Genomic DNA, 25,154 nt, shown 5'->3' on the forward strand with positions numbered 1-25,154 from the left:
AGACGCTAAATGAATTTTTCGTAAATTCCATCACATTCATAGCTTGACTAACATTGAAACGCTACGCATTTGTCAGAGCACTGTAGGTTAGATCATTTTGAGCTTTTTAATATAGCAGGTTTATAAGTATGGAGCATCTGATTAACGGCAAACAAGCGCTGAATATATTGAGTAACCTTTTATTTTACAAAGATTTGGCCTGAAGCGATAATAAAACAACTAAAGTTCATACATTACCAGTCGTATGTGCCTTAAAGCCATATCGTCACTCAACGCTACGAATGAAGCAGTTATAATAACCAATACCAGTGCACCAATTAGAACGTTTTACCTCACATTTGGTCAGCAATCATTGTTGCCGTACTTGCAGCAAATTCGCTACGTTTGGAAACAAGAAATGCTTATAGAGCCACACAATTATAGGTCATTTCTAATTGCAAAGTAAAATGTTATAACGACCGTGCAAGCGATTTTCTGGGTTCTTGTAATACTTTAGTTAATTGCTTCTCGTAAAGGTGTACGCTGAAAAATAGCTTGGATAGGATCTACGAGTAACATGATATCTTGCGCAATCTGCAATTTCAATATGCCTCTGTGGCCCCGTCAGTTTTGTATCCAAAGCTGATTATGATGTCTCGGGTTATATTTATGTATTATTAGTATTTTTATCTACATAATATATATTATCAAGAATATTCCTCAACAGTAGCCCGAAGTTCGGTTACGTATATGGTAATAAACTCGCTCCCTATTACATGGGACTTATACCATCTATTACATGGGTGTATGTCATACAGTTCTGCCGACATCTTTGAGTATAACTTACAGACATGATATTGTGTATGAAGGTATGTATTTAAAATCAATATCTATCTGTAGCCGTCAAATAAAAACAATAATATTTACATAATACTACAATTTAGATGGTATTTTTTTGTTCTCATGTCCTCAGTTGAACTTACTTGCACCTACCGCTCCCACCTTGACCTGGTCAACAGTTTATGATCCTCATAAAACGAAATATTGAGTTTAAGTATTATAATCAATTCTTTGCAGGCGGGCTCAGACTCTTGAATTACCTTTAAGGGCGTATTGAAATTGATATCACCAATTATTCGCGAAGGATGTTAACATGAACAGTTATTATCAGAATTACAAATAAACACAGGAAGATAATAAGTTTCATTGTAAATATCAACTGCAATACTCGATTACCGTTTTTGTTGATGTGAAATGTTAACCTTATAAATGAATAAGGAACAAATTGATGCCTTTTATAATATGTGACGGGCTGACGTTGCAAGGTTGATGGCTCGACAGTTCTTTGCAGTTCAGGGGCGCACTCCAACGTATTGAAGTATTTTAAGTTTTACCGGTAGAAAGGGACAGCACTATAGGTACTATATAGCGCTGTCCCCTTCTAACCGAACCGTTTTTGCAAGTCAGAGTACAGCCCCAAAGGTTTTTGATTCTTTTTTGTTATTTTATATTTCAGATACATGTAATTTAACTGTAAACACGTCGCCGTGATTGGAGTGATTACTGTCGTCCGTTTTTGATGGCATTTAGAGTGCAGTAAAAATATTATGACAAAAAGATGAGGATGGTGAAATGCATCAAATTATTCCGATGGCAGAATAATCACCCCAATCAAGAGGACATTTTTGTACAGTTAAATTATACATATCAGATTTTATTTTAGTATAATTAAATACATATACAGTACGGGATAAAACCGTTATTAATTTTAACCTGACATTTAAGGCCCACGGATGATTTAAAAATATATTTTTTGGGTTATTTATAATTTGTTTAGGGTTTTATTAACAGAATTGTTTTATTTCATTACTCGTTTCAATCACCGCTCCTTTTAAGGTCCTTAGAAATCCATTTATATTGTTTTATATAGTCTCTGTAGAACGTAGTGACATACAAGGATTTAATTTTTTTTTAAACTATGTAAATACTTACTTCTGACTAGTAATGTCTAAATATTCTCTCTATAAACAATAACTTATAAGACTTCACCGCTAATATATAGAAATAATTTCTCAACTGACCATTCAAAATGTACAAAGATATATTCAAGGCATTGACGAATCAACGGCCAGTACAGACTTATGGTGTACTTAATGCACTCACGCTCATGTCGAAACACCTAAACGTATTAGCCATGGAGTTAACATTGTAAGAACTATAGACTAACAACTTTGTAGAGCACCCATAGCCAGTTGTGCTTATTGGTCGGTAAACGATCTGTGGATAAAGCAAACCTTCCTTAGATAGGTGATAAAGGACTTTGGTGGTGGCTTGAACAACTTTGACACATAAGAAAAAGTAGAGAGCCTCATATGCAAGCTTTGCGGCTGATGAAGGAGTACAAAAATCATAATTTAGAACATCAGCGACTTGTAACCTTATTCAGATGATGGTGGCCTGTTTGATACAATAGTTCATTTAGGAAATATATATAGAATAACTAATAATAATCTCGATAAATTGTTATAACTCAGGTAAATTGTTATGCTGGGTTGTGTCGGTAAAATAATGGTATTGGTATTGAGCAATATTGAGCATCCGATGAGACTAGAAGCGACTTCAACATAGTTAGAAGAAAAGCTAGGCTGATATTTTTATGATCTACATAAATTGTGCATGCCAAGGCTCTCCATTAAGTTGTCGCGTATAACACCTAAACAGGACAGTTATCAGTGAAAATAATAGGTATTAGAGCAATAACGAGTAATTGGTAAGGTTTACCTAATCATAAAGGTTACTGCGTACTGTTTGTAAACAGCCTTAATAAGTCTGTTAGTACAATGTAGTTATTTGGTAGTTCATTTGAGTTAATAGCCTTATTATACCTGTTATACTTCAATTTTGTTGCACTATAATGATATGCTCTAAGTAGGGTGGCGGGGTATGTTCGCACCTGTGGCGTGCGGATAGGGTACAGACGTCGATATTTACCTTGATGCTCTACAGTAGTGGGTATATCAGCCGGAGAGTCTAACAAAATCCTGGACTTCGACCAGGGTACAGGGCATGTACCTGTACTACAGCTATATGCTTAATGCTATATAGCCATGGAAAAAAGGGTATATTAGTATGTGATAGATAGTCAAAACGTTTTATACTTTGTTAAATGTAGATTTAAGACAATGTTTTAAGAGTCAAGTAACTACATTTTATGCGTGTTACTGTAACATATTATATTAGGGCCTATTTCTCAGTTTAATATTAAGTGTCAGATATCAGATGCTGAATAAAGTGACAGTATGCTAAGAATGTATGAAAATAATATTTAAAACTATATTAGATAAGTTATCTCATATGATATTAAGAAGATTTTTATTTCGCATGCATATTTTAAGTTTACGGAGTATTTACCTAAATGTTACACATCCCATGTTTGTACGTGATATTTGTTAAGCGGTTAACCAAACTGTCAGTTCTAAAGTTTCCCAAGAAACCTTGGATTAAGTTATCGCCTATTGTCTAAACACTGATGGACTCAAATCAATGTAGCGGAAAACACACCAGTTTGCATATTAAGTGGTCAATTATCCAGAACCAGAAACTAACAGCATAATATATTATGACTTTATTTAACTTTGTTCTCCTGTCACTCTCAAATACATTATTATTGTATTAAAAACAATTTGTGAAAAACAATGAGATTGTATAGCCCATCCCGATATTAATTATTAAAAAAAATGAGATGAGAAAATTATTTTTCAATTTTTATGATATAACTGAAATCACATTTTTATGGGTAAAATTTTGTGCTCAACCTATAATAAGTTCACGTAACGCTTACGAACTCTATGATTGTAGAAGTCAGTATTTTTCTTGTCCACAACGTTTAAAATTCACCTATGTAACATCGTTCTATTTTGTTACGATGCACATTATTATAATTTGCTATATTTGCAAAGAAAGTGAGTACAGCGATTATTTCATAACTGAAACGAATATGATGGATAGATCGTGAGTCAGAGAGTGACCTCTGCATTGTCATAGTAAACTATATCTGATGCAACTAGCTTAACGTACATTTAACTAACACATTGGAGCAGTATAGTGCGTGTATGATTGGTTAAAAATATGTTTTTCTTTTTTATGGTCAAAAGTTGAAATACAGCTAAAAACTTATTTTTACCTAAGACAGAACTAAACTAGTGTTTTTAGGGAGAAGCGAATAATAAAAAAAAAATTAAAAACACAATCACAGACTTTTAAGACAAAATTGTAGGATAAAAAATAATCGCGATTACTTTTGGAAAATTTCCCCATCTAAGTCGTTTACTTTGGAATAAGTTTCAACATGCCTGTAATAGACCAATATCAATCAGTTAATTTCACACATCACATGATTTCCTATCGATAACTATAAAAACCGCCTACAAAGTACAGGAAACCTTTATTAAATAACCATTCGATAACATTATCCGACTTTCCTCTATTAAAGTAACAGCAGAGGTGATATGATCATGAAATACATTAGCATAAGTCTTTGCTTACAGATTGTACGTGTGAAAAGGTCACAATATAAATATGCGATGATGATAAGTGCCTTGTGGTTTATAACCAAAATAATGTGTTCTTAGAATCAATAACTGTCTATCTATATGTTGCGTAAATGATGTGTTTCAAAATTGACGTGATAATAATGTCGTGATGTCTTTTTACAAGTCCGAGTAAAAGCTTCTATTGGTTTCCTATATTAATAGATCACATTTAAATTTACCTTGTCAGAGTTTTATATCATAATTAAAAATTGTAAATTAAATTTTACACTGTTGACCGAATATAAGGAAATCAATTGTTTGCAGTAACCGAAAATAAAACAAGAACTGCTTGTACGTGAGTTGTACTAAATTTATTTTAGAGATATCAAATCTCTATCAAACTGAATAATATAATTATTTTAACTAACAAAGAAAACGGTTATTCCGAAAACAATATATTTGATAACAATCAAACAAAACGTACAGCAAAATAAAAGTAAGGCAATAAGGAAAATTCGTCAACAGTGCATTGTTCACGTAACTACCATCAGATAATAACATCGCTCAAACTTTACAAAGTGGTAAATAATCTTTCATCTGACTAATGCACTATCTTATCCTTAATTCGGATCATCAAGTAACCAGGAAGTTTTCTGCAACAATCATCACGAAACACGACTTGGTTTCAATCTTCACGAATTTTGAGTTCCTTACGTGTCATGCAGTCACGAAGACGAATGACTCTTCAATAAGTAAATGTTCTTAGAAAGTTTCGGAACTATAGGTTTTAGCAATTTGATAATGCATTATTTATGAAATATGTCGTGAATAGTCATAATATAATATAATAATATGCAGTAATTTATTAAAAGGTTTTTTGAAAATTATATATTATTATGGCGAAGCCTTCATAAATGCTTAGATACTCAATTTTTTTTGTGGTAATGAAGAAATCATTTTCATGAATGCATCTAAAAGTTAAAGCCACTGCACGCTAATGAGAATCAGAATTTAATAAGATAACAATCAGTCACATCAATACAAGTGACATTTGCAAAACAATGCTCTTCAGTTTGATGGTCACCTAGTTTTTCGTAATCATTATCGTATACAATTGTATGAATGAGAGAAACGATTGCTGTCTACCAGACTTTACTCAAATAATTAAAAATTCTTAGTAATTTCAGAAACATAGACTACAAAGTGATAATGTTAGAAGTAACAATCGTATCTAAAATGTGCAATACTTCGATGCAAAATATTGATAACGGTGTGAAAAAACTGTGTCACTGAATAAATGCGATTGTAGTAATATTTTTATTTACCTATCTTGACGGGACTATGTATTTGTGGAACATTTCGTAATGCATCTTTCAAGAGCTCATTGTGAGTGTGCACTCAAATAGTATCCACAGATAATTATCTGAGTTGATTGACAGCATTGCTATTCTTTACTTTGACGTAAGCTTCAAGTTGAGTAATAATGTCATTTTAATTGCTTATCTTCAACCTTTCTCTCACGAAATTTAGCAACTCTAGGGACGACATAACCAAATCATCATTATTATTTTTGACAATTTGATTTATAGTCTAGTTCTTTTTCAATTTATTAGGATATTTCGCAGCATGTTATACGTTACACGAAATTCTGATTAATTGAATCGCAGGTAGTGATGATGATGTGCGATCTGTTTCGTAGCTGCTTGAGAGTATCCTAACATTTTAAAACGATTTTGTCAATGCCGATACAAAATTATATACATGTGGTTTTCGTCATTTTGATGCTTAGAACAGAACCTTTCAAAGGTAGCTGGAAGTAAATCATTAAGTTAAAAATTAATAAAACCATAAAATAATTTTTATAATTTCTTTATTTTACATATTTACAAGCATAATTACAGCTAATAGATACATATTCAAAAACTAGTAACTTAATTGTTAAAAGGAAATAACAAAACTAATAAAATCATTTTATTAAAAATACATTTAAGTGTATAACAATAATATAGAGAGTCATCAAAAACGGTCAAATTGTATTTGAAAGTTAGAACTAAATTGAACAATTACATGTCTTGAGAGCAATAGAGATTTAATACCAAGAACAAAGGATTTTCGTCACACTCTCTGGATGTAAAACACGATTTTACGACAATTTAATGGTATTTATTTTCCGGTTCTGGTCGTGAAAAGACAAAATTATCTTACAGTGAAGGAAAAGGTGTATAACTCAATATAAGTTACAAAATGGCATTCTTGGACAAATTTTCTCTTAAAAGTATTTTTACCACCTGAAAATGCAAATGGCTGGCAAGTCTTTTTTGAATGTTTTTTGCCGATTTATGCACTGTCAGATTAAATACTTATGTAACATTGGTTACAAACGGTCATTAAATTTGATATCGGATATGTCAATCAAACGTACTGTAATTTGACAGTTTACACAATACAAAAAGCAATGCAGTTACCCTTAGAGAACTGCCTCACTAGAACGCCATGGCGGCGTCACTAGCTACGTATCCAAGCAGGTAATATTCATATGTCATGTTGTCACACCGTCGCCACGTGAGATAGGTGACATACATTTCAACATTAACTGCTTGGATACGGAGCCAGCGACGCCGCCATGGCGTCCTAGTGAGGCAGGGCTCTTAACCTGCTATTTGAAAAGTCAGTGACCAAAATACAATTGAATCGAATAAGCTTTGAACCCAAATTAGAACTAATCATATTAAATTTTTGTTCAAAATTCAATTGACCTCAAATAAAACATAGACTTTTTCAATTTACAGGAACTAAGTATTTTTATGAATTGTTTCTATGGCGTGGCAATGCATGAAGGGCAAAACGATGCTTAGAATTTTAATTCGTTCTGTATCACTTAAAATATTCATAAAAAGAACATTATTACATTATATTCATTGTTATAAACAGCCAGTGTTCAACATTGAATAGCTTATAATAATGACGTAATCATACCTTCTCGTCTATTTTGTACAAAAAAGGATTTATATATAGAACAATAACAATATTATCTCACAAAAGTAAGGTCATCAAATAGAATCAGGAAAAATGGACATACGTATGTTATTTTGTTACCCATTATAATATACATACATACGAATTTGAATACACCGTAAAAAATAACACGGTAGTTCACCCAAGCGTCCTAGATTAGAATTTACATACAATAAATATGGAACCCAGACTTATATTTCGTTATAGCGGTCTGTTACCGAATAGTGGCGACCGGCGGTCACTAAAAGATTTTATTTAAACATATTTCATCTGGCACTTTTGTCTTACACTAGTGGCCTAACTAAAGTCATCACAGTTACTTGGTGTGTTCGTCTGTCAACATGCGAGGCATGTCGCAAAGAACTTGGTAACTTAGTGATGTTGAGGAGGGACGTACACAGGCCATTGGTATGTTGGGTATGATCGTACTCCAGCTGTGGTCTGAAAACAAAAAACATGAATTAATAAAAAAGGACTTAGTTTCAAAAAAACATCTATCAGGCAAAAAAAAATAAAGCTACACGTAATCAAATTAAGTTAATGGCACGCGAACATGACAGTGCACTAAACTAAATCGTTTTTACTAAACAACGTGACCTCAAAGCTTCTGCTTTTTAACACGCTTTTTATTTTGTAAGTACTCAAGACAATCAAACATTACGTCTGTTTGCTTAATAGAAAATTTACATAATTGAATTTACTTACTTCCTGATTGTTTCTAACGTTGCGTCTCGTGGATTCTTTCTCGTACTGCCATTGGAAATCGCTGGAGGCCTCTGTTGCCGATGTGAAATCAGCTTCTAGTTGGTTAAGTTTGGCATCTTCTTGTCTCACGTTTCTCTGTTGGTCACTTGAGTAGGCGGGGAAGAAGTATCGTAGACCGATGCCTGGCAAGGACTGGGAGCCGAGAATATTGTTGCCAGGGTTCAATTGTTTGACAGGATTGGCCGGGATGTAGGCGCTGACGAAACGTTGCGCGTTGTTCAGCGGCGCTGGAGTAGGTATTGATGGTGGGTTGTAGATCACTTTAGTGTATCTCTGGGGTACGAAGAATGGAGGCCGCCTGTGGAAGACAAGTTACAGTGTTAAGTTCATTATATCAGGGATAAAGAATCAGCAAACGGTCCGTAAGTGAAAGAAAGTAACTTCAGATAACATGCACAGTGTCAGTTTTTATCAAATTGTAAAGCTAATTCGTAGAAGTGCTTGTGTAAAAAAAGTGTCAAATCTATTAAAAGTAGAGTCGATATGAAAGATAAATATTGTTTGGTGTTAGAGGTTAGGAAGTACTACAATAGAGAAGGAAAATGAATACGCACATATTTTCTTCAAAATGTATTTTATTTAATGATCCTAAACATATTTTTACAATTGATTCAAAAGGAACCAGAAACAAACTTAGATATTTTAAGGTATAAGTATTATAAACATCTTAAATTAAAAGTTTATAAACCTAATTTATCAATTAAAATAATATTCTAACACAATAATCACAGCACATTTACAATTACAATTTAAATCACAAAACGTGGAAATATACACAGAATACAATTAATTACGTAATTACCAACAACGTTTTTACCGAGGATCGAAAAATTGCTTATTATTAAAATGATTAATCTTTATTTATTTATATTAAATCTAAACACTGATAGTATTTTCGCAAGTCTCTTAATTAGCACGATATCATTCACACGTAATACGGCCACCGAAACTGGAGATAGACATATCCTTCCATGACGTTCCTATTTATTCACAAAACATTGAATTAGTGTCTTCAATAAAGAATTCACAGCATTGGGTCACTTCCATTTGCTCACAAAAATATTTCACAAATCACTTCCACCAGCATAGTCCCTGTATTACAAGGGTTTTTCCTAAAACACTTATCACCAAAACTAAGTAAATCTAAAACTGTTTTTAAAACTTTGGTTCAAGCAAAGTATTTTCACATTGGCGAAATTTCTGTAAACGCGATGGATGTAAAAGCATTAAACTGAACGCGTGAACGATTGTTTTACACTTTTCAGTGAGCTTGCGAAGCTAAATTCACTATGATGAATCTTTTCTCGAAATGTCTCATCGTGCTATCGAGAACTCATAGTTTTAGCTTAAAACCGAGGGTGTTAACAAAGTGTTGCGTCAAATAATGTTAGATTACAGATTTCACAAAATCCATAAAAACCACAAACTTTTAAGATATTGATAAGGATTGATAAGGTTAGTAACTTCACCACCACATTTGCGACATGATTGCAGTAATATCAAGCAAAGTCTGTTTGGAAGTATCACAGATTTTTATTACGCAACTTATTTACCATTTCAAGAAAGCAAAACCTTTATAAATTCCCGTAGCTTACATATTGCTATTCAAAATTCAGTCAGTGATAAAAAAGCGATAAATAAAAATGTGTATTACCATTGAGCATTAGGATCAGGTGTGTCGTTAGCACGTTCCTCCCAGACGGGCGCGGGGTCGCGGTACGGCTGCGGCGACGGCGACGGCTCCGGCGTGGGCGGCTCAATGGGTCCGTCCTTCGTGCCGAACTTCACCATGATTGCGTGTGCGCTTGACGCGTACAGCACCAGGCAAGTCAGCAACTGTGCACAAAAAAAAGGATACTTCAGAACTTTTGCAGTCATGAATTGGCCCAATAAGATAAAACAAGTAAAAAATGCTTGTATTTAAAAAGAACTTAATAGGAATTTCGCATTTAGGGATACTCAGTAAATTAGTTAATCTACAATAAAATTATAACTTAAGCCTTAAGTTTAGGGTTTATTAAGAGAAACAAAAGTTACGTTTAATTTCAACAACGTAGCCTTGAACTTAAGAACTCTCAAAAAATAGGAAATATCCGATAACAGGTAAAGTAGTCCAAGGTCTTAGTTCATGTTAACTTAGTAATCGTAATACACTAATTCGAATATGATTGATTAGTACCTACTATTAACACTGCCTACCCAAGAATCGATTGTTTACAATAATATATCCTGCGCTACTAGGTATATCGTACCCTTCCAGTGAATGAAATAGATTGATAAAATAATTTAACCAACTGTCCCAATTTCAATTCATTATTTGTGGAACAGAAGTAGGTTCTCCAATGGGAATAACCCTCCTCCTCGAATGAAGGAATAGCCTAAAAGTAGAACTATCAACAATTGTTAACATGATACAAATTATAGAAGAAAAATGTGTAAATGCAAATTACACAGTAATAAAACACATATTCATTATTCCAAAATTGTCGCAAAGGTTTGCATAAAATGTTGTCCTTCACTTTATCATAATGTCATCAAATGAACGCGACTGCCCATTGTCCAGCTGATACTATCATTTTGTCACCGCTGTGACACTTTAAAAACAGAGTATGTACTTTAAAGAAAATAAAATGTTTCTTTAACAAAACCTTGCATTTCATTAAGACTGTAATATGTTCTGCAGTCTTAATTATTATTAGTACGTAATTATTTACTTACGATACCTCAATTACAAAATAAATTAATATGACTGGATAAACCACACACGGTCACCTGATTAAAAACTAAGCAGAGGTTGTTCTACAAATATTCGTCCCTGGTAGAATTTGAACCCACCACATGTGGTGCTATTGTAATTGCGGCGAAATTACCACGTTAACTGCAGAAATATTTCAACAAATTATGCCTGGTATTCATAGAAAAGTATCAGCATCGACATCGCAACAAACCCGAAAAAAAAGTTTAATTTAGTAAGTTCGAGATATAAACATCCTAAGTATAAAATCTGAATCTGCATTGAAACTAAAAATCACGAACATTATATCAAGCACATAGTAACAAATATTATAAAACATTATTATGTCATTATAATATCATATAATCATTACACACATTGAGTTCAAACGCATTAAACTCATTAGAAGACGGTCGTAAGTGCCCATCTTATTTCAATGACATTCCTATACTAATTACAACTCAACTTGAGCTCTTAATGACATGTTATTTACCAGTGACATTGAACGGTGGGCTTAAAGACTTAACCAGTTTTGATCCATCAGCGATTACTGTACTTATCCGTACTTAATAATAAACGAGGAAGCAATTTTGTCTGTCAGTAACACTTTATAATGCTGTCATCACCATACATTTCGACTTGATTATTATTAGAGACTACTTAAGCACATGCCAAAGGGACGAGTAGCTGTAGAAGAACCTTGTATAAATAGGTTATCAGTGCCCATAGCGTATTTTAAACAAACTATTATTTTCAAATAAGATTGAACTGACTAACTATTGCTAGGAAAGCAATGCAAAAGTATCGAGTATAGAAATTCGCGGTACTGATAATCATAACAGGTTTGCATAGAAATTCTACAAAGGTGTAATAAAAGAACTAGTCAACTTTAATAATGAATATAAATTGTCTTGGTGAACAAATATAATATATAAAACAAAAATAAGTTCCTACAGTACCTAGTTGCGATGCTACGGTCAAAGCTTATGCATTAATACCTATTCGCACAACGGGTCATAATGATATGGATCTAGACTAGGCTGAACTTGAATTTGATGAGTTGCATAACTTACTCCTTATTTATAGTTATAATAATGTAGATGAGCTATTAAAATCCATATTGATGCATTAACTATACCTTATAATGTTTATAAATCATATACATATGTACATTGTACATCTAATATAAATGCTTACAATGATAATTTGTATTTTTCTTCTATATTTATTCATATTAATTTGTAACGTCAGCTTTTCTAAATAAAAATGAAAGCAAAAAATTATGAATACAAATATCGCGCAAGTAATCATAGAAACTACAGCCATAAAAAATATAGAACCCGATTCAGATGCTTTCCGATCACTGCTTACGAAACCTTTAAAGCACTTTAGATAAATCATTAGATAAATCAATCTGATGAAAGATTCATTCCCATAATCACGCATCCGCTTTCTGTAGTTCCTTTATTTTAATTAAAGCAGCTTCATTCAATCAGTCTTATACATCTTCATCTCACAGCCTTGACGCACTTAGTTCAAAGCTTATCTTTCTCACGAGAACATCCTTTACTTAGCATTACATTGCATATAAGCTAGTTTTTTCAAGAATTTTTATCTATTAAATGTTCTGTAAATTGCGCACTTTTTATGTTAGCGGTCGCCATTGTCTATGTAAAGTTGGCACACAAACTGTTGCAACCTTCTTGAATTTCCAAACTTACAATTATAAATTTTGAGTGCGCCTTATCAAGCATCTTGACGATTTTTTTAAGTTAGGCATCTGAATTAGTAGATTGGTCTAAATTAATATTTGTTGTAAAACAAAATTGGTTCACACCTCTCAGGGCCGGTTGATTCTGATTGAGATTAGATAGTATCAAATATGTATCAAGTTTATTCGTACATACCTGTAACCTCGCTGAGAATCTCATGTTTGTTTGTCTGTGTGTCGTCTACCTTGACATTCGTCACTTCTCCCTGTAACAATGGTAATGTAAATTAGTATCATTTTTCAGTCGACACAAAAACGTTGATAATATCATAATAAACTGCCTACTTGGAATCGAGAACGCGCGTGTAATCGTAATAACATGAGTCAAAATAATTGTACATCATCATGCCTTGTCCATATTACTTATATCAACATACAAAAAATATTTGTTAAGAATATGTTCATTTACATAATAAGAAGTAGGCGAATTGCTGTAATTATTATGAGAATAATTACTGTTTCAGAAGGCTGCTTTTTAGCTATTTTAAGATCTAGCTTAAGATTCACAATTTTATAATACACGTATCTAGATTATATGAAATAAAACTACATTACATATACACGATGCCACAATGACTGCTAAAGGTCTTGGCAACAAAATATAGACATGATAATCTACCAAATAAAATAGCTAGCTGCATTGCCACATGTCCACATCAAAACATCATTCCCAATGATTACAATAGAAGCTTCCACTATGATTCGTCGCGCCTAATCCTTTTAAACGGGTTTGAAGTACCACACGGATTATGTATAAGTAGTTATGAAATACAGAAGGAAGAAAGGTGAACAAGTTGGCTGTATCTCGCACGCATCACAATGCTACTAGTAAATAGAGCTTGGCATTTATTGCAGCTACTGATGGTAACAGCCTGTTTAGTGGACCATGTTGTAATGTTACATTATAATTTAGCGATGACACGGTTAACGAGTGATGAGACTGATAGTGCTAAGGAATCTTGTAAGGTATGTACGAGTATGTAAAGTTGTTGAACAGTTTGTGGTTTTAGTAGTTTTTGAAGGAGATAATAATGTTGTTATCTTAATTGATGTTTCCAACTTTATCATGTAATCTTGACGCGCTCACAGCTGACAACTTAATAATACCAATAGTACACGAAACAACGGCGTGAACTTCAAAGTTCACAGCAATTTAAAAAACGATTAACAAATATGCTGTATTCTTTGACGGTGTCTCCAAAACTGTAAGCGGCTACGTAATGTCGAACACCCACATTGACAGATGACGCTGCATATAAATCAATGACTGACAATTTGTACGCAAACAATCAATACGCGTTCAGAGTTATTAAGAGCACCCGAATAACTCAAGAACCCGAATACATCAATAAGTCGAAGTGACGAACGAATATTGACACAGTTTCTGATGCGGTAACTTGGCATAATTTGTTAGCATTAGCGTACATTGCACCGAAATGGATAAAATATTGAGTGCCAATGTCCGTATTTCGGCACCCAGCGTGGCACAAATTCGTGCCAAGAATAAACAGAACGTTTTGAATTTATAATACGCATTCGGTGATTGCAGCAATCTGTTTTTAGCAACCGCATACGCATTTTATAAAAGGCGTACGTCGAATAAAATATCTTTTATACATTACGACTGGGCGTATTGAACTTAATAAGGAGAATCGGGGAGCATAAATTTTACCATCGCGAAAGGTTAACCGATTCCATGTCAATGTAGTTGAAATATTGAGGCAATTACACATCACTACGAATCTGACTTACGATTATTTTAATGTTTTTAATCAAAGTAATTGTCGGTGATATGTTTATAAAGAAATATTTCACCTCAAAATGGCACGCGTTTTTACATAAGTAAGGTCAAAAGCAAATGCGCTGGATAATAAAATTTCATAGGTAGTCATTAATTTGCATTGTATTGTTTAATAGTATGATTTATATCTACTTTACAAAGAGAAGTAGTGCTATTATCACGTTCATGTTTATTGAATTTAATGCTACTTACAGTTTTGAATCACGCTCTAGGTGCGTATAATTTTTTGCTATCAGTTTTATTACCTAATTGTTTTTTATTCACGTTTTGAAAGTAAAACTAGAGGTTATAGTTACAAAGAACCTAAAACTTAGCTCATGTTTATTGATCGTATCATTAGCTAATCGATTAATATGAATAAACGCTGCGCAATTCCAATTTTCAGCATCTACATTTATGTAATTACTAATTAAAAAAGAAAGTCAAACTAATTTTCTAAAGATTTACGCTTAATCAAACACATCACATTTAGTAAACTGAACATCGAGTATTAGATAGTTACTTTCATTAAATCTAGTTTTACATAAATCTTTGAATAATTTATGCATGTATACCCCTAAACGAACTAATGAGTTCCAAGATGCATATAATCAACAATTTCACTGCCTTTTCGGAAGATGTAATGTGCTCATATCTGTAAAAAGATTGTATCACAAAAGTAATGAATATTTATTACTTGAATTCACTTTGAGTTATTGCTTTCACAAGCCATATTATATCACGACGCATTTGTGTACCGTGCATTTTTATAATAAAAAATAACAACTTTAAACGTTTGACAAGTACAAAACCAATAAAAAATCATATCAGGTGATTGGAGAAAGTCTAGAAAATTATATTCCGAAATAGAATTGAAATCGTCTCATATTTTGTTTGATTGGCAATAACGAGACTACGCCTATTGTCACGTATAAGGCAATATTAATAAGACTGGTCATTATGTAGGTAAACGAACAATTATATGATGCAACGTCTAAGTAACTTGTGCGTAAAGATAAAGCAGTAAATATAGTCAACTTCTACTTAATTATCAGCTTATGATAGCATCTTTATGCTCTTTTTACGTTACGGGCTGATCGACTACCAGATCATAAGATAATAACGGTGTATACCTTTGAATGATTATACACGCACACTTTACGTATTTATTAAGTATCAAGTAATTTTTATACAGCGGAAGGCTTAAATCTTGCGAGCAACATTCCTTTTGTTAAAGCTATCAAATTGCTCGAAGTGGGTGGGCAATGCTGTCTGAAGGACCTTATCCATATTCTCATATGTGTTGGTCAAAACTGTTGAATAAATATATCGCCTATGAATTATTTTTTTGCTTTTGATTAATGTGCCAGCCGACAGCTAGTGACATGGCACGTTTCCCACATTCAAAGCTTCCATTTGCGGGATGACAAACAGCTGTAACACATTTTCACCGACCACCATGTACTTGTAACAAACGAAAATGGCTGTTAATTTGTTAAATTATCCAGTTTGTCCATTCAAGGCGAATATTAATACATTTATATTCACAACGCCTAATCGCAAGAATTTAGCGAGAAGAAATAAGTATCATTATCGATTACAGTTAACGCGTTAGTTACCGATTCGATGTCAAACGTCGATCAAGCGGCGAGATGTGATAAATTAAATTATTTATTGGTCGCGTTAAGTTTCCATTCTAAGTAATGTATTTCCGTACATGTTTAGAAGAATTTGTTGTAAACGTTGCTAACATATTATGCTCACGATTAAGTCGAGTGTTACACAAAAGTAAGACCCAGAAAAAACACATCTCTAAGGCTATCAAAGGCCATGAGAAGCGCGATTCTCTACACTCGGTTCTATCGAGTATCGACATTTAAAATGTGCTGCACAAATAGTTCCTATGGCGCCCAGTAGAGGCGCTGATCATATTTTCATATAAAATTTCTCGATAGCTAGCCGACCAAGTCGATCTATTTGTTTTAAAGGTATTTTTTTTAAATTGGCATGATAATAACATACGTAATAACTTAAGACAGAAGGTCCTTTAAGTAGAGACTAAAAAGATTAATCGACTTGGTATTATACAGATCTCACAACTTTTTACGGCGAGACTTGAGGTTTTTACAGAATGTTTTTGATGGCATCTCACTTCTTTTTGTAGAGCGAACATAAGTCCAATTTGTATGGAAAGACGTTATATTTTTTCATAATTCAACATATTTTCCTATGGGAATGTTGTTCAGTTTCATGGGCTAAACACCCTTACCCACCCTATACCCCCTCCCGTTATGCCTCATATAGTATGTACCTATTTACACCTATTTATTTTATTTTCTACAGTAATAATAATTCATTAACTGCAAATGTAACCTTGTAATCTTATGAATTTATATGGGATTACAAAGTTATTGTTGCAGTTGGTGTATTTAGAAAACTGGACCGAAATTAGAAAATATTGAATTTTTCCCATGATTAAGACACTAAACCCTATTTGTATTCTAAATTTTAAGCTTCTAAGTCTGCTAGAAGTACCTTAGACTTTTGATGATCGGTGAGTCAGTGAGTCAGTGAATCAGTGAATCAGTGAGTGACAAAATTCAAAATTTTAACAAGTTGTCATTCTTAAACTACTGGTTCAAATTGACTGAAATTTTAAACATACCGTATTTATACAATGACTGATTAGTTGCTGAAAATCCAGGCTTCTTGTTTTATCCACAACGAAATTATAGGGGTGTCAAAAATAGCCCGAATTGCTTCGAGAAAAGGATGTTACGGCCGTGCCGCTTTTTTTTTGCTCGACTTGCGGGGGCACTTCCGTGCCCCCAGATAATGTGTTGAAAATGCAAGCACATTTAACAAACCGAATTCACAGCTATCTTCAATTACGTATATTATGTTTATTTGACCCAAAGGTTGTATGCAACGCGTCGTTCAATAATTTATTAGGGCCACTCCATTCCTTGTACGTGCATTATTGAGAAGTTGTTTTTGCTGCCAAGTTGGTGGTTCTACAATTGGTTATATTAATCTGATACTCGACCCGTGCTATTTAAGTGATGATGAAACTTTTTAGCGGGATTCGTTGATTTAATTTGTTTGTACAATGACAAAATTACATTAATAGATGTATGCCAGTGAAGCTAACGGATTTCAATAGTCGATAATGGTGGAGAATCGAGCTACTTTACCGCGATTCTCTACCATTATTGACTACCGACAACCGGCTAGCTATTGAAATTTTTTGCACGACGACTTAGTCCAGCGCCTCTAGCGGGCGTCTGTAAAACTATTTGGGCAGTACAATTAAAATGTCAAACTCTCGATACTCGATGGTGCTTATACTAATGTGTAAGTAATGATAGCAAAAACATTTTACCTCGTTTAAAATTATATTATTTTATATGCTGCAATAACCGTATTTTTATCACTGTTCACAGCTATTTTTCCTTCAACTTGGTAAAACGTTAATTTGTTTTAAGTACGAACAGTAATCTGTCACTTTATAAAAGGGATATACAAGACAAGTGTTATTTTTTATCGTTTAATCTTTAAAGGGCATTTGCTGACAGCCTGAAAATGTCAAATATCGAACCTTCTTTATCTTGGCGTTTTAACAGTATGCCAGTCCCAATCAGTTATAATGTAAATTACATGTTTAATAAAGTGGGTACTTAATTACACGTCAATTATATATTGCTAGTGACATTTAATTAAAACAATTATATTTATTCAAAACTATGCAGAGTGATTCGATTGTTTTCTCTACAGCATTCCTTTAATACATTGTATAAAATATTGTATCACTGACAATGAAAATTCAACCTTATGTCAGTTAGATTATAGTAGATATTTCTGCGGAAGTTTGTTCTGGTTCTTTATGTGTAGCCATTATTTAAGTGCAGGGCCATATTATCGCAGTGATATTGATCATTATGGTCTTGGCAACACGATCATAATTAGTCACTTAGTATCGCTAATGTCTTTAGTGTGAATGAAACTTTGAACTATTTTATACTTTAACCGTATTTCTATGTATTGCGATTAAATTTACTCTACAAGAAAAGCTGAGGTCTCGTCATTCTTTTCCTTAATTTGCTTTACTTGCTTGCACATGATGTAAAAAAATATCTCACATAGATGGTTTAGTAACATATAAATCATTTAATAATCTGATTTTAATTATATAAAAGATTAGTTGTTGGAAATGCAGACTTAAAAAAACCGTGCTTAAAATAAAATTTACTACTGCGACTTTAATAATACTTTCAAAATGTTAAAAGCGTTACAAAACCTTTTTACCCATGACTGACACACACAATAATGTACATTCCCATACTTTTGCAATTTTTTGCACCCCATGCAGTAGCAAAAGGCTCAATTTAATAAATTATGTCTTTCAGACACAAATAGTTTTTTAACAGCATCAAATGAAAATTGGCATTGAGATGACTTCTCTTTTATACGAAATGATCACTACTACCTTAACTACTGTGTGTACTGACCTTACTGTATGTATGCTTACTAATTATACCGTACATTATTTGTAATCGGAACTTACAATGGGCAAGCCCAAAGCACAATAAATGCATTTTCTAAATAAACTCTGATATTAAACCGATATCGATACATCTAACTGCGCAGCAATTCGCTTGACAAAACCGTTTATTATGCTAATTTTCTAATATGTCTGAAAAGGTATTTAAGGTGAGGTATAATTAATTGAGTTGTAGCTGATGTACGGAACGCAGTAGTAACAATTGATATAAAGTCATGAGTTCAATAAGTTGTTAGTATACTGACGCTATTCGGCATTTGTTCGCGATTAGATCCCCAAATAATTGTAAAGCAATTTTCTACCCCTATCCACTACCAACAACCGGCTAGTAATCGTCAAATTCTGTAGCCCTACCATGAGTTGGCGTAGTTAAAAACTAGAGTAGTTAACGTGAGAACGCAACTACAACAGTGGGCTCAAATAGGGAAAGAATGAACGACAAAGCCAATCTACATTCACTGTTGTTTAATTTAACTACACGTTATTAAATATGGCGACCCATGGTAGCAATTTTGGTACCTTAACTATCCGCTAGAGGTGCTGTTCGAGTTTTACGAGAACTACAGTGTCTCCGGGAGACTATAGTTACCAACTCATGGTAGCGCTACTGTATGGAAATCTGACCAGTGCCTCTAGCGGGAGCTGTAGGAATTATATTTAAGTTATAAATGTCAAACTCTCGTTATTCGATAGTACCGACTGTAGAGAATCGCGCTACTGTTCTATACACAAAATTAAAATATTATTTTTTTGTAAAAGTTCCTACGACACAAAATCAGTTCCTAATACTTAAATTATCTTCAATCAGAAATGTTAAATTTCTGGAGTTTGGCAATCGGGTGAACATCGCAAAATCTAGCAAACATAAAAATCTCTAATATATCAAAGGTCATATATATCCTACTCATCTAACACATCCCTGATATAAACAGTACTATCTCGTCAATCTCTAGTAAGTATTACAATATAATTGGCCGGTTTCCTTGGCTCAGTGCCTTGACAGTGCAAACAACAAAGAGACCACATTAGTCAGGACAGGTAATGTAAATTCGTTCCACCCACTCGTTCGTACTGCTTACTCAATCGACAATACGACTTATTTGCGAAGACACTCTTTATCTTCCTATATTCTCTATCTTATACTCAGATAATTTACAAAGCTGTTTTTTCTTATATCTGATTTCCAAAAGTCAGGTGCAAATATGAGAATTAAAAAAATATTTTCCGAAACTAAACCACATCGGCCAATCCTTCAGCGCCGAACGTTTCATTTAATACGTCCGCTAGGTTATTTGAGTCAACGGAAATTAGGCTGCTTAAATTGTAGCGTCGAAATTTCAGCACTTGTGTCCTTATACGTAGATTTGTGGCCCTGCATCTTATCGTAGTTTTTGTATTCATAAAGTTAACCATTTTTTTGTGTAACTATAAGACTTTGTCTATACAAAAAAGAACTAAATAACTAACCAATAAAGATAACAAAATATCAAAATCTGTCACAGTATTGAGTATCAAGTATTCACAACAAAACACAACGCAGATTTATACAAAGGTTAACAGTACGATCATAATCTAACTTCTCTCTAAACCAGTCGCGTATCACTTTACAAGTGCAATTGTCGTCTGCTAACTAGTTTTACACCGCAACGAATTAATGAGCTGTTCTATCAATCATACCAGTATAACAGCTGTATTTGTAAAGCGTCATTACCGTAGTCATCTTACATCGTATCACTTTTTTCTAACAAGCTATATAATGCAGTAATAACATTTTCAGTTACGCAAATAGTTGCAACTCAATAAGCTTGCTCGTAATCTCACACCAGATATTTGTAATAAGGCTTTTATGTATAGCAAAATCATCGTGACATCATTTTGTGTAACGTATCGAGATTTTCTCACAGGTTATTGCATGGTATTACCACTGCATGGTTATTTGTAATATAATTGAGAATGTTTTTCACTGTAATGTAGAGATTAATGTATTTTTGTAATGTGATTCATCGATTTTATAATCAAACTCGGTTCTTTTCAGTAATGCTCTTGAATAAAAGTTGTCTTGAGTTTAAACAATAATAAGAAAATAGCCTATAAAATTGAAATAGACTGGAGCTGCGGATTTATTTTTAAAATTGTTATAATACACAGGCAAACACATGCAATTAAAATACATTTCATGGCCCAAAAATATAGAATTCCGTTCCAAAATATAAATAAGATATGTGAAGTTTTTTGTTAGCTGGTTTGTGTAGACCTTTCACCTATTTCTAAATTTCCATTTCTTGTTACTACCACTTCGGAATCAATAAATCTTTCTCGTCGAAATATATAAATCTTTCATCGCATAACCGAGTTGAAATTACTTGAATTATTTTAACAGCGAATGTCGGAAACTCGTTAATATTAATTTATTGTTCGACAGTTCTACTCTAAATAAAGTCTATATTTACAAGGTAGAAAAGGAAATAATTCAAAATTACTTAAATTTAATGTAAGCAGTCTAATAAATTTTAAATCGAATAGAATTAACTGTATTACAAGTAACAATGTGTTTTCTTGCCTAGAACTTACATTTCGATCCACAAACAGTAAGCAATATAATTAACACCTAAACAAAATATCACACAGTATGAATACACAAAAACTCGCAAAATATAAGAAATACAATAGATGGCACTTTTCAATATATCGAATATATTTACGAACAATTCAGAACGATTTACTGAGTTATAACAAGCTCGAGTCGAACTACACTTCACAGCTTGCTTCAATCGCGTACATATAATAGAATACATTTCATTCATACCTTGATTCAAAGTCAAGCGATTTTCTTTCACATCCATATAGTCTAGACTTTACAAGTCATTCAGTAACGTGTTAGCAATACAGGTAACATGGTACATGAGTAACATAACGTAACTAACAGGTTGGTACAAGGAAGGGTATGATACTACACACGCCCTTTCTCTGTTCTCATTTCGTATTTATTCTAGCGTGATGGAACTCATGCGTTGTATTAAAAGTGCGTTGCAACTTCCTGCATCTATCGACTTAATAGATACATTATGTTTTATTATTTCTTTGTTTGCGATATTTATTGCTATTGAAAAACATATGCGGTTATTATGAGACAGAATAAATTACACACACTATAGGTGATCATCAGTGCTACCAGCAGATACCAAAATATTTTTGATTGACAACACAATCGTCAAATTTTCAAAACAAGCGATAAATGCATATTAAACGTAATATTTCCCTAATCTCATAAAAAATAATTTAATTGGTTATTCTATTTTCGAAATTAACATTTAACACGGGCATTAAATTAGCACTACAAGTCAATTTTAATCTAATCCTTAGCAATCTAAATCTACATCATGTTCAGCAACTGATTAAGTTGTGTATAAATGTAGCGTGAACCAATTCGATATCACAAATTACATCTCCAAAAAAGCTGTACTCGTATAAACTGAGACGTAAACGGAGCGTAATTACCGAATGTTAACGACCTCCCACACCCAGCTTTTATTTAAAATCGAACAGATTAGTATGTGCATTTATGTTCACTTCGCACTAATGAATGTAAATAGTCCGTCAATTTGTCAAATGACATCATTCTCAGGACAAGGTTAGCTCGTCAATTCTACGCGTTTGTATGCCACAGGTTTATTTCACTTTGCACTGAAAAGGCCTCTATACAAACAAGCGTTAAATGCACATTAAAACTTAAATGCACGCGCTCATTAAAGCCCCTACACACAATTAATTATGTTTACCTTACAACTCGCATTATGAAATCTTCAAGTTGAAGATTGTTTTCATAAATCAAAATGCTTATGTTTGTAATTGAACTTTGATCCGGGAGCTGTTTATTAATACAAGCCTTCGTCGAATTGTAAAATATGACGGCAATATGATTTGTTAAGATGGTAATTCTATCCCTGAGACATCTGTCGACACCCAGCCAGTAGAGTAATCGTGTCGTACTACTGTTTGAAAGTAAAATGGCGATGTGAGTAGGGGCTCTAATGTGCGCGTGCGTCGTTTACCGACAATAGAAAATGTGCGTGGCATATGCGTGACTAATGAGATTCTTGACGCTTAGGTTACGCTTCAATGAAACCTAAATTCGCTGTAATGTATCGTCATTTTTTTATTTGCAATGTGTTAACTGTTTTAGAGTGACATTAATGAACTTATGAATAACAAATTCGAGTTTTGTGCATTGCGTAGCGTTTATAAATCATGTTGTTTCGTCTTTCAATTAGTTTGAACTTTTTAATCGTTCTACTGGTAGTCAGAGTGTAAGTGATTACGTAACATTATGTTCCAAGTAAAAGGTTTATTGAGTAAACATAGTTTAATTGAGTGTGTCATCGATGCGAACGTCTGGTATTCGTTGAATCCATATTACACCATTAGTTTATGCAAAACCTGTTGGATAAAGATATGGTTTGAAATCGATTTAGATGCTTCTCTCAGCAAACAAAATACTTTCGAAAAAAACGTCCAGTACATATGTATTTAGATTCCCCTTCACCAATTTGCTCTTCAAATATTTTTTTCGCGTCTTGTGGTGATTGTGGTAAAAAACGAAATAAACTTATTTCTTTCTAACTAATAGAACGTGTGTTCTAAAAGTAAGTCTTAACAATAATGGCTTTATTAATGACCATACTGCCTTATCTTTATCACAAGGTTGCTCTTAGGATGAGTGTTCACTTACGACTCTTTTGATTTCGGAATTGTTTAGCAACAATATTTTGAAATAAACCAATTTTACTTTATAAAAACTACAGCTTCCTTAAAAAATATTTCAGTTAAAAATGAATTTATCCAGCCTTTTCATACATTCATGGTTTTAAATGTTGAATGCAGCATTATTAAACGCTAACTATGGGTAATTAAACCTAGGTGAATTTCTGTAGGTATATACAATGCTAAATAAACTGAATTTTAATTCCAATTTCCTTCAGTTTTAATGTCAACACTTCCACGACATAATATGCCAATAGGCAATATTACTTAACAAGCTAACACTTATCTCCTACGGTCACTGAACACTCGACTTTACGATTACATTGTAGTAATCGGCACAGTGTTCGCATAAATATTTAACATCTCCTTTAATATATGTAAAATCGTAGATTTTATCGTTTCCAGCCTGTCGCCTCGATAGGTAAGGGTTGTTAATGTCTTAGTAATATTATTTATACGTATAAAGACAGGTAATTGATTAAATCTTGTATATTAAGGTTTTAAGTTCTCCATATGCGGTAGGTATCAGCTGTGTATTTTGAAATTATTTTATCGTATGGAGAAACCTAATTTGTTTATTGACGTTTTCGTATGGACGTACTCGTACACTTCGCAGTTCGAATGAAACACACCGTATAAAAATATAGTAGATTCATGCAAAAATATATTATTTCCAAAATATTTGTCATTTTTTCGAGCTAATGCATGAATATACAATTTAATACGATAACTAACTCATATTCTGTTAAATAACATTGCGACTAATCTTAGGTAGGAACACTTAGAAAAGTGAAGGTAAAAACCCATGTTCAAGTTAATTTCAAGAAATGATAAAACCGTAATTATATTGTTCAAAGCATAAAATTGCTTCATAATGACATAATTCTATTGAAATAACACAAACATATCGTAAAGAAACGTTAATCATTTGATAAACACGTAAGAATACAAATACATGTCATTATTCAGTACTTGTTATTGTTTTAACTAGCTATTGTTTTAACGCAACTGTGGAAAGAACGTCTAGAGTATACTAATGGGTAGAAAAAACTAGGAAGTTGTTATTCTCATTTATGTGTATGTTATTATAACCTTAGCTTTGACTTGTTCTCGCATCCGTCCGTTGCTTAGATTGCGTGAAATATATTTTTGAACGGGAATTATCTCAGTTACTTCTTGGTATTTTAGTCGTCGACATTGATTCTAGACGTTTCTTAAAAGTTTCGCCAAAGAAACTGGAAAGGTTTGGGAGGTTT

The 25,154-nt window shown here is 33.1% G+C and overlaps 1 protein-coding gene across 1 annotated transcript in view; it reads right to left on the reverse strand.

The window, feature by feature from the left end:
- Window positions 1–6,364: 6,364 nt before the first annotated feature.
- The window catches only part of GV1, a 41,959-nt gene continuing 23,169 nt past the window's right edge, over window positions 6,365–25,154 (reverse strand). Inside the window, exons 2-5 of the mRNA XM_076114667.1 lie at window positions 12,933–13,002; window positions 9,946–10,127; window positions 8,232–8,589; window positions 6,365–7,967 (exon numbers count right to left, since the gene is read on the reverse strand). Of these exons, the coding sequence (XP_075970782.1) occupies window positions 7,899–7,967; window positions 8,232–8,589; window positions 9,946–10,127; window positions 12,933–12,956 (633 nt within the window). The 5' untranslated portion in view covers window positions 12,957–13,002 and the 3' untranslated portion in view covers window positions 6,365–7,898. The remainder of the gene's footprint in view (window positions 7,968–8,231; window positions 8,590–9,945; window positions 10,128–12,932; window positions 13,003–25,154) is intronic.

The sequence above is a fragment of the Anticarsia gemmatalis genome, chromosome 5, assembly GCF_050436995.1.
Source record: "Anticarsia gemmatalis isolate Benzon Research Colony breed Stoneville strain chromosome 5, ilAntGemm2 primary, whole genome shotgun sequence".
In the NCBI taxonomy this organism is placed as follows: domain Eukaryota; kingdom Metazoa; phylum Arthropoda; class Insecta; order Lepidoptera; family Erebidae; genus Anticarsia; species Anticarsia gemmatalis.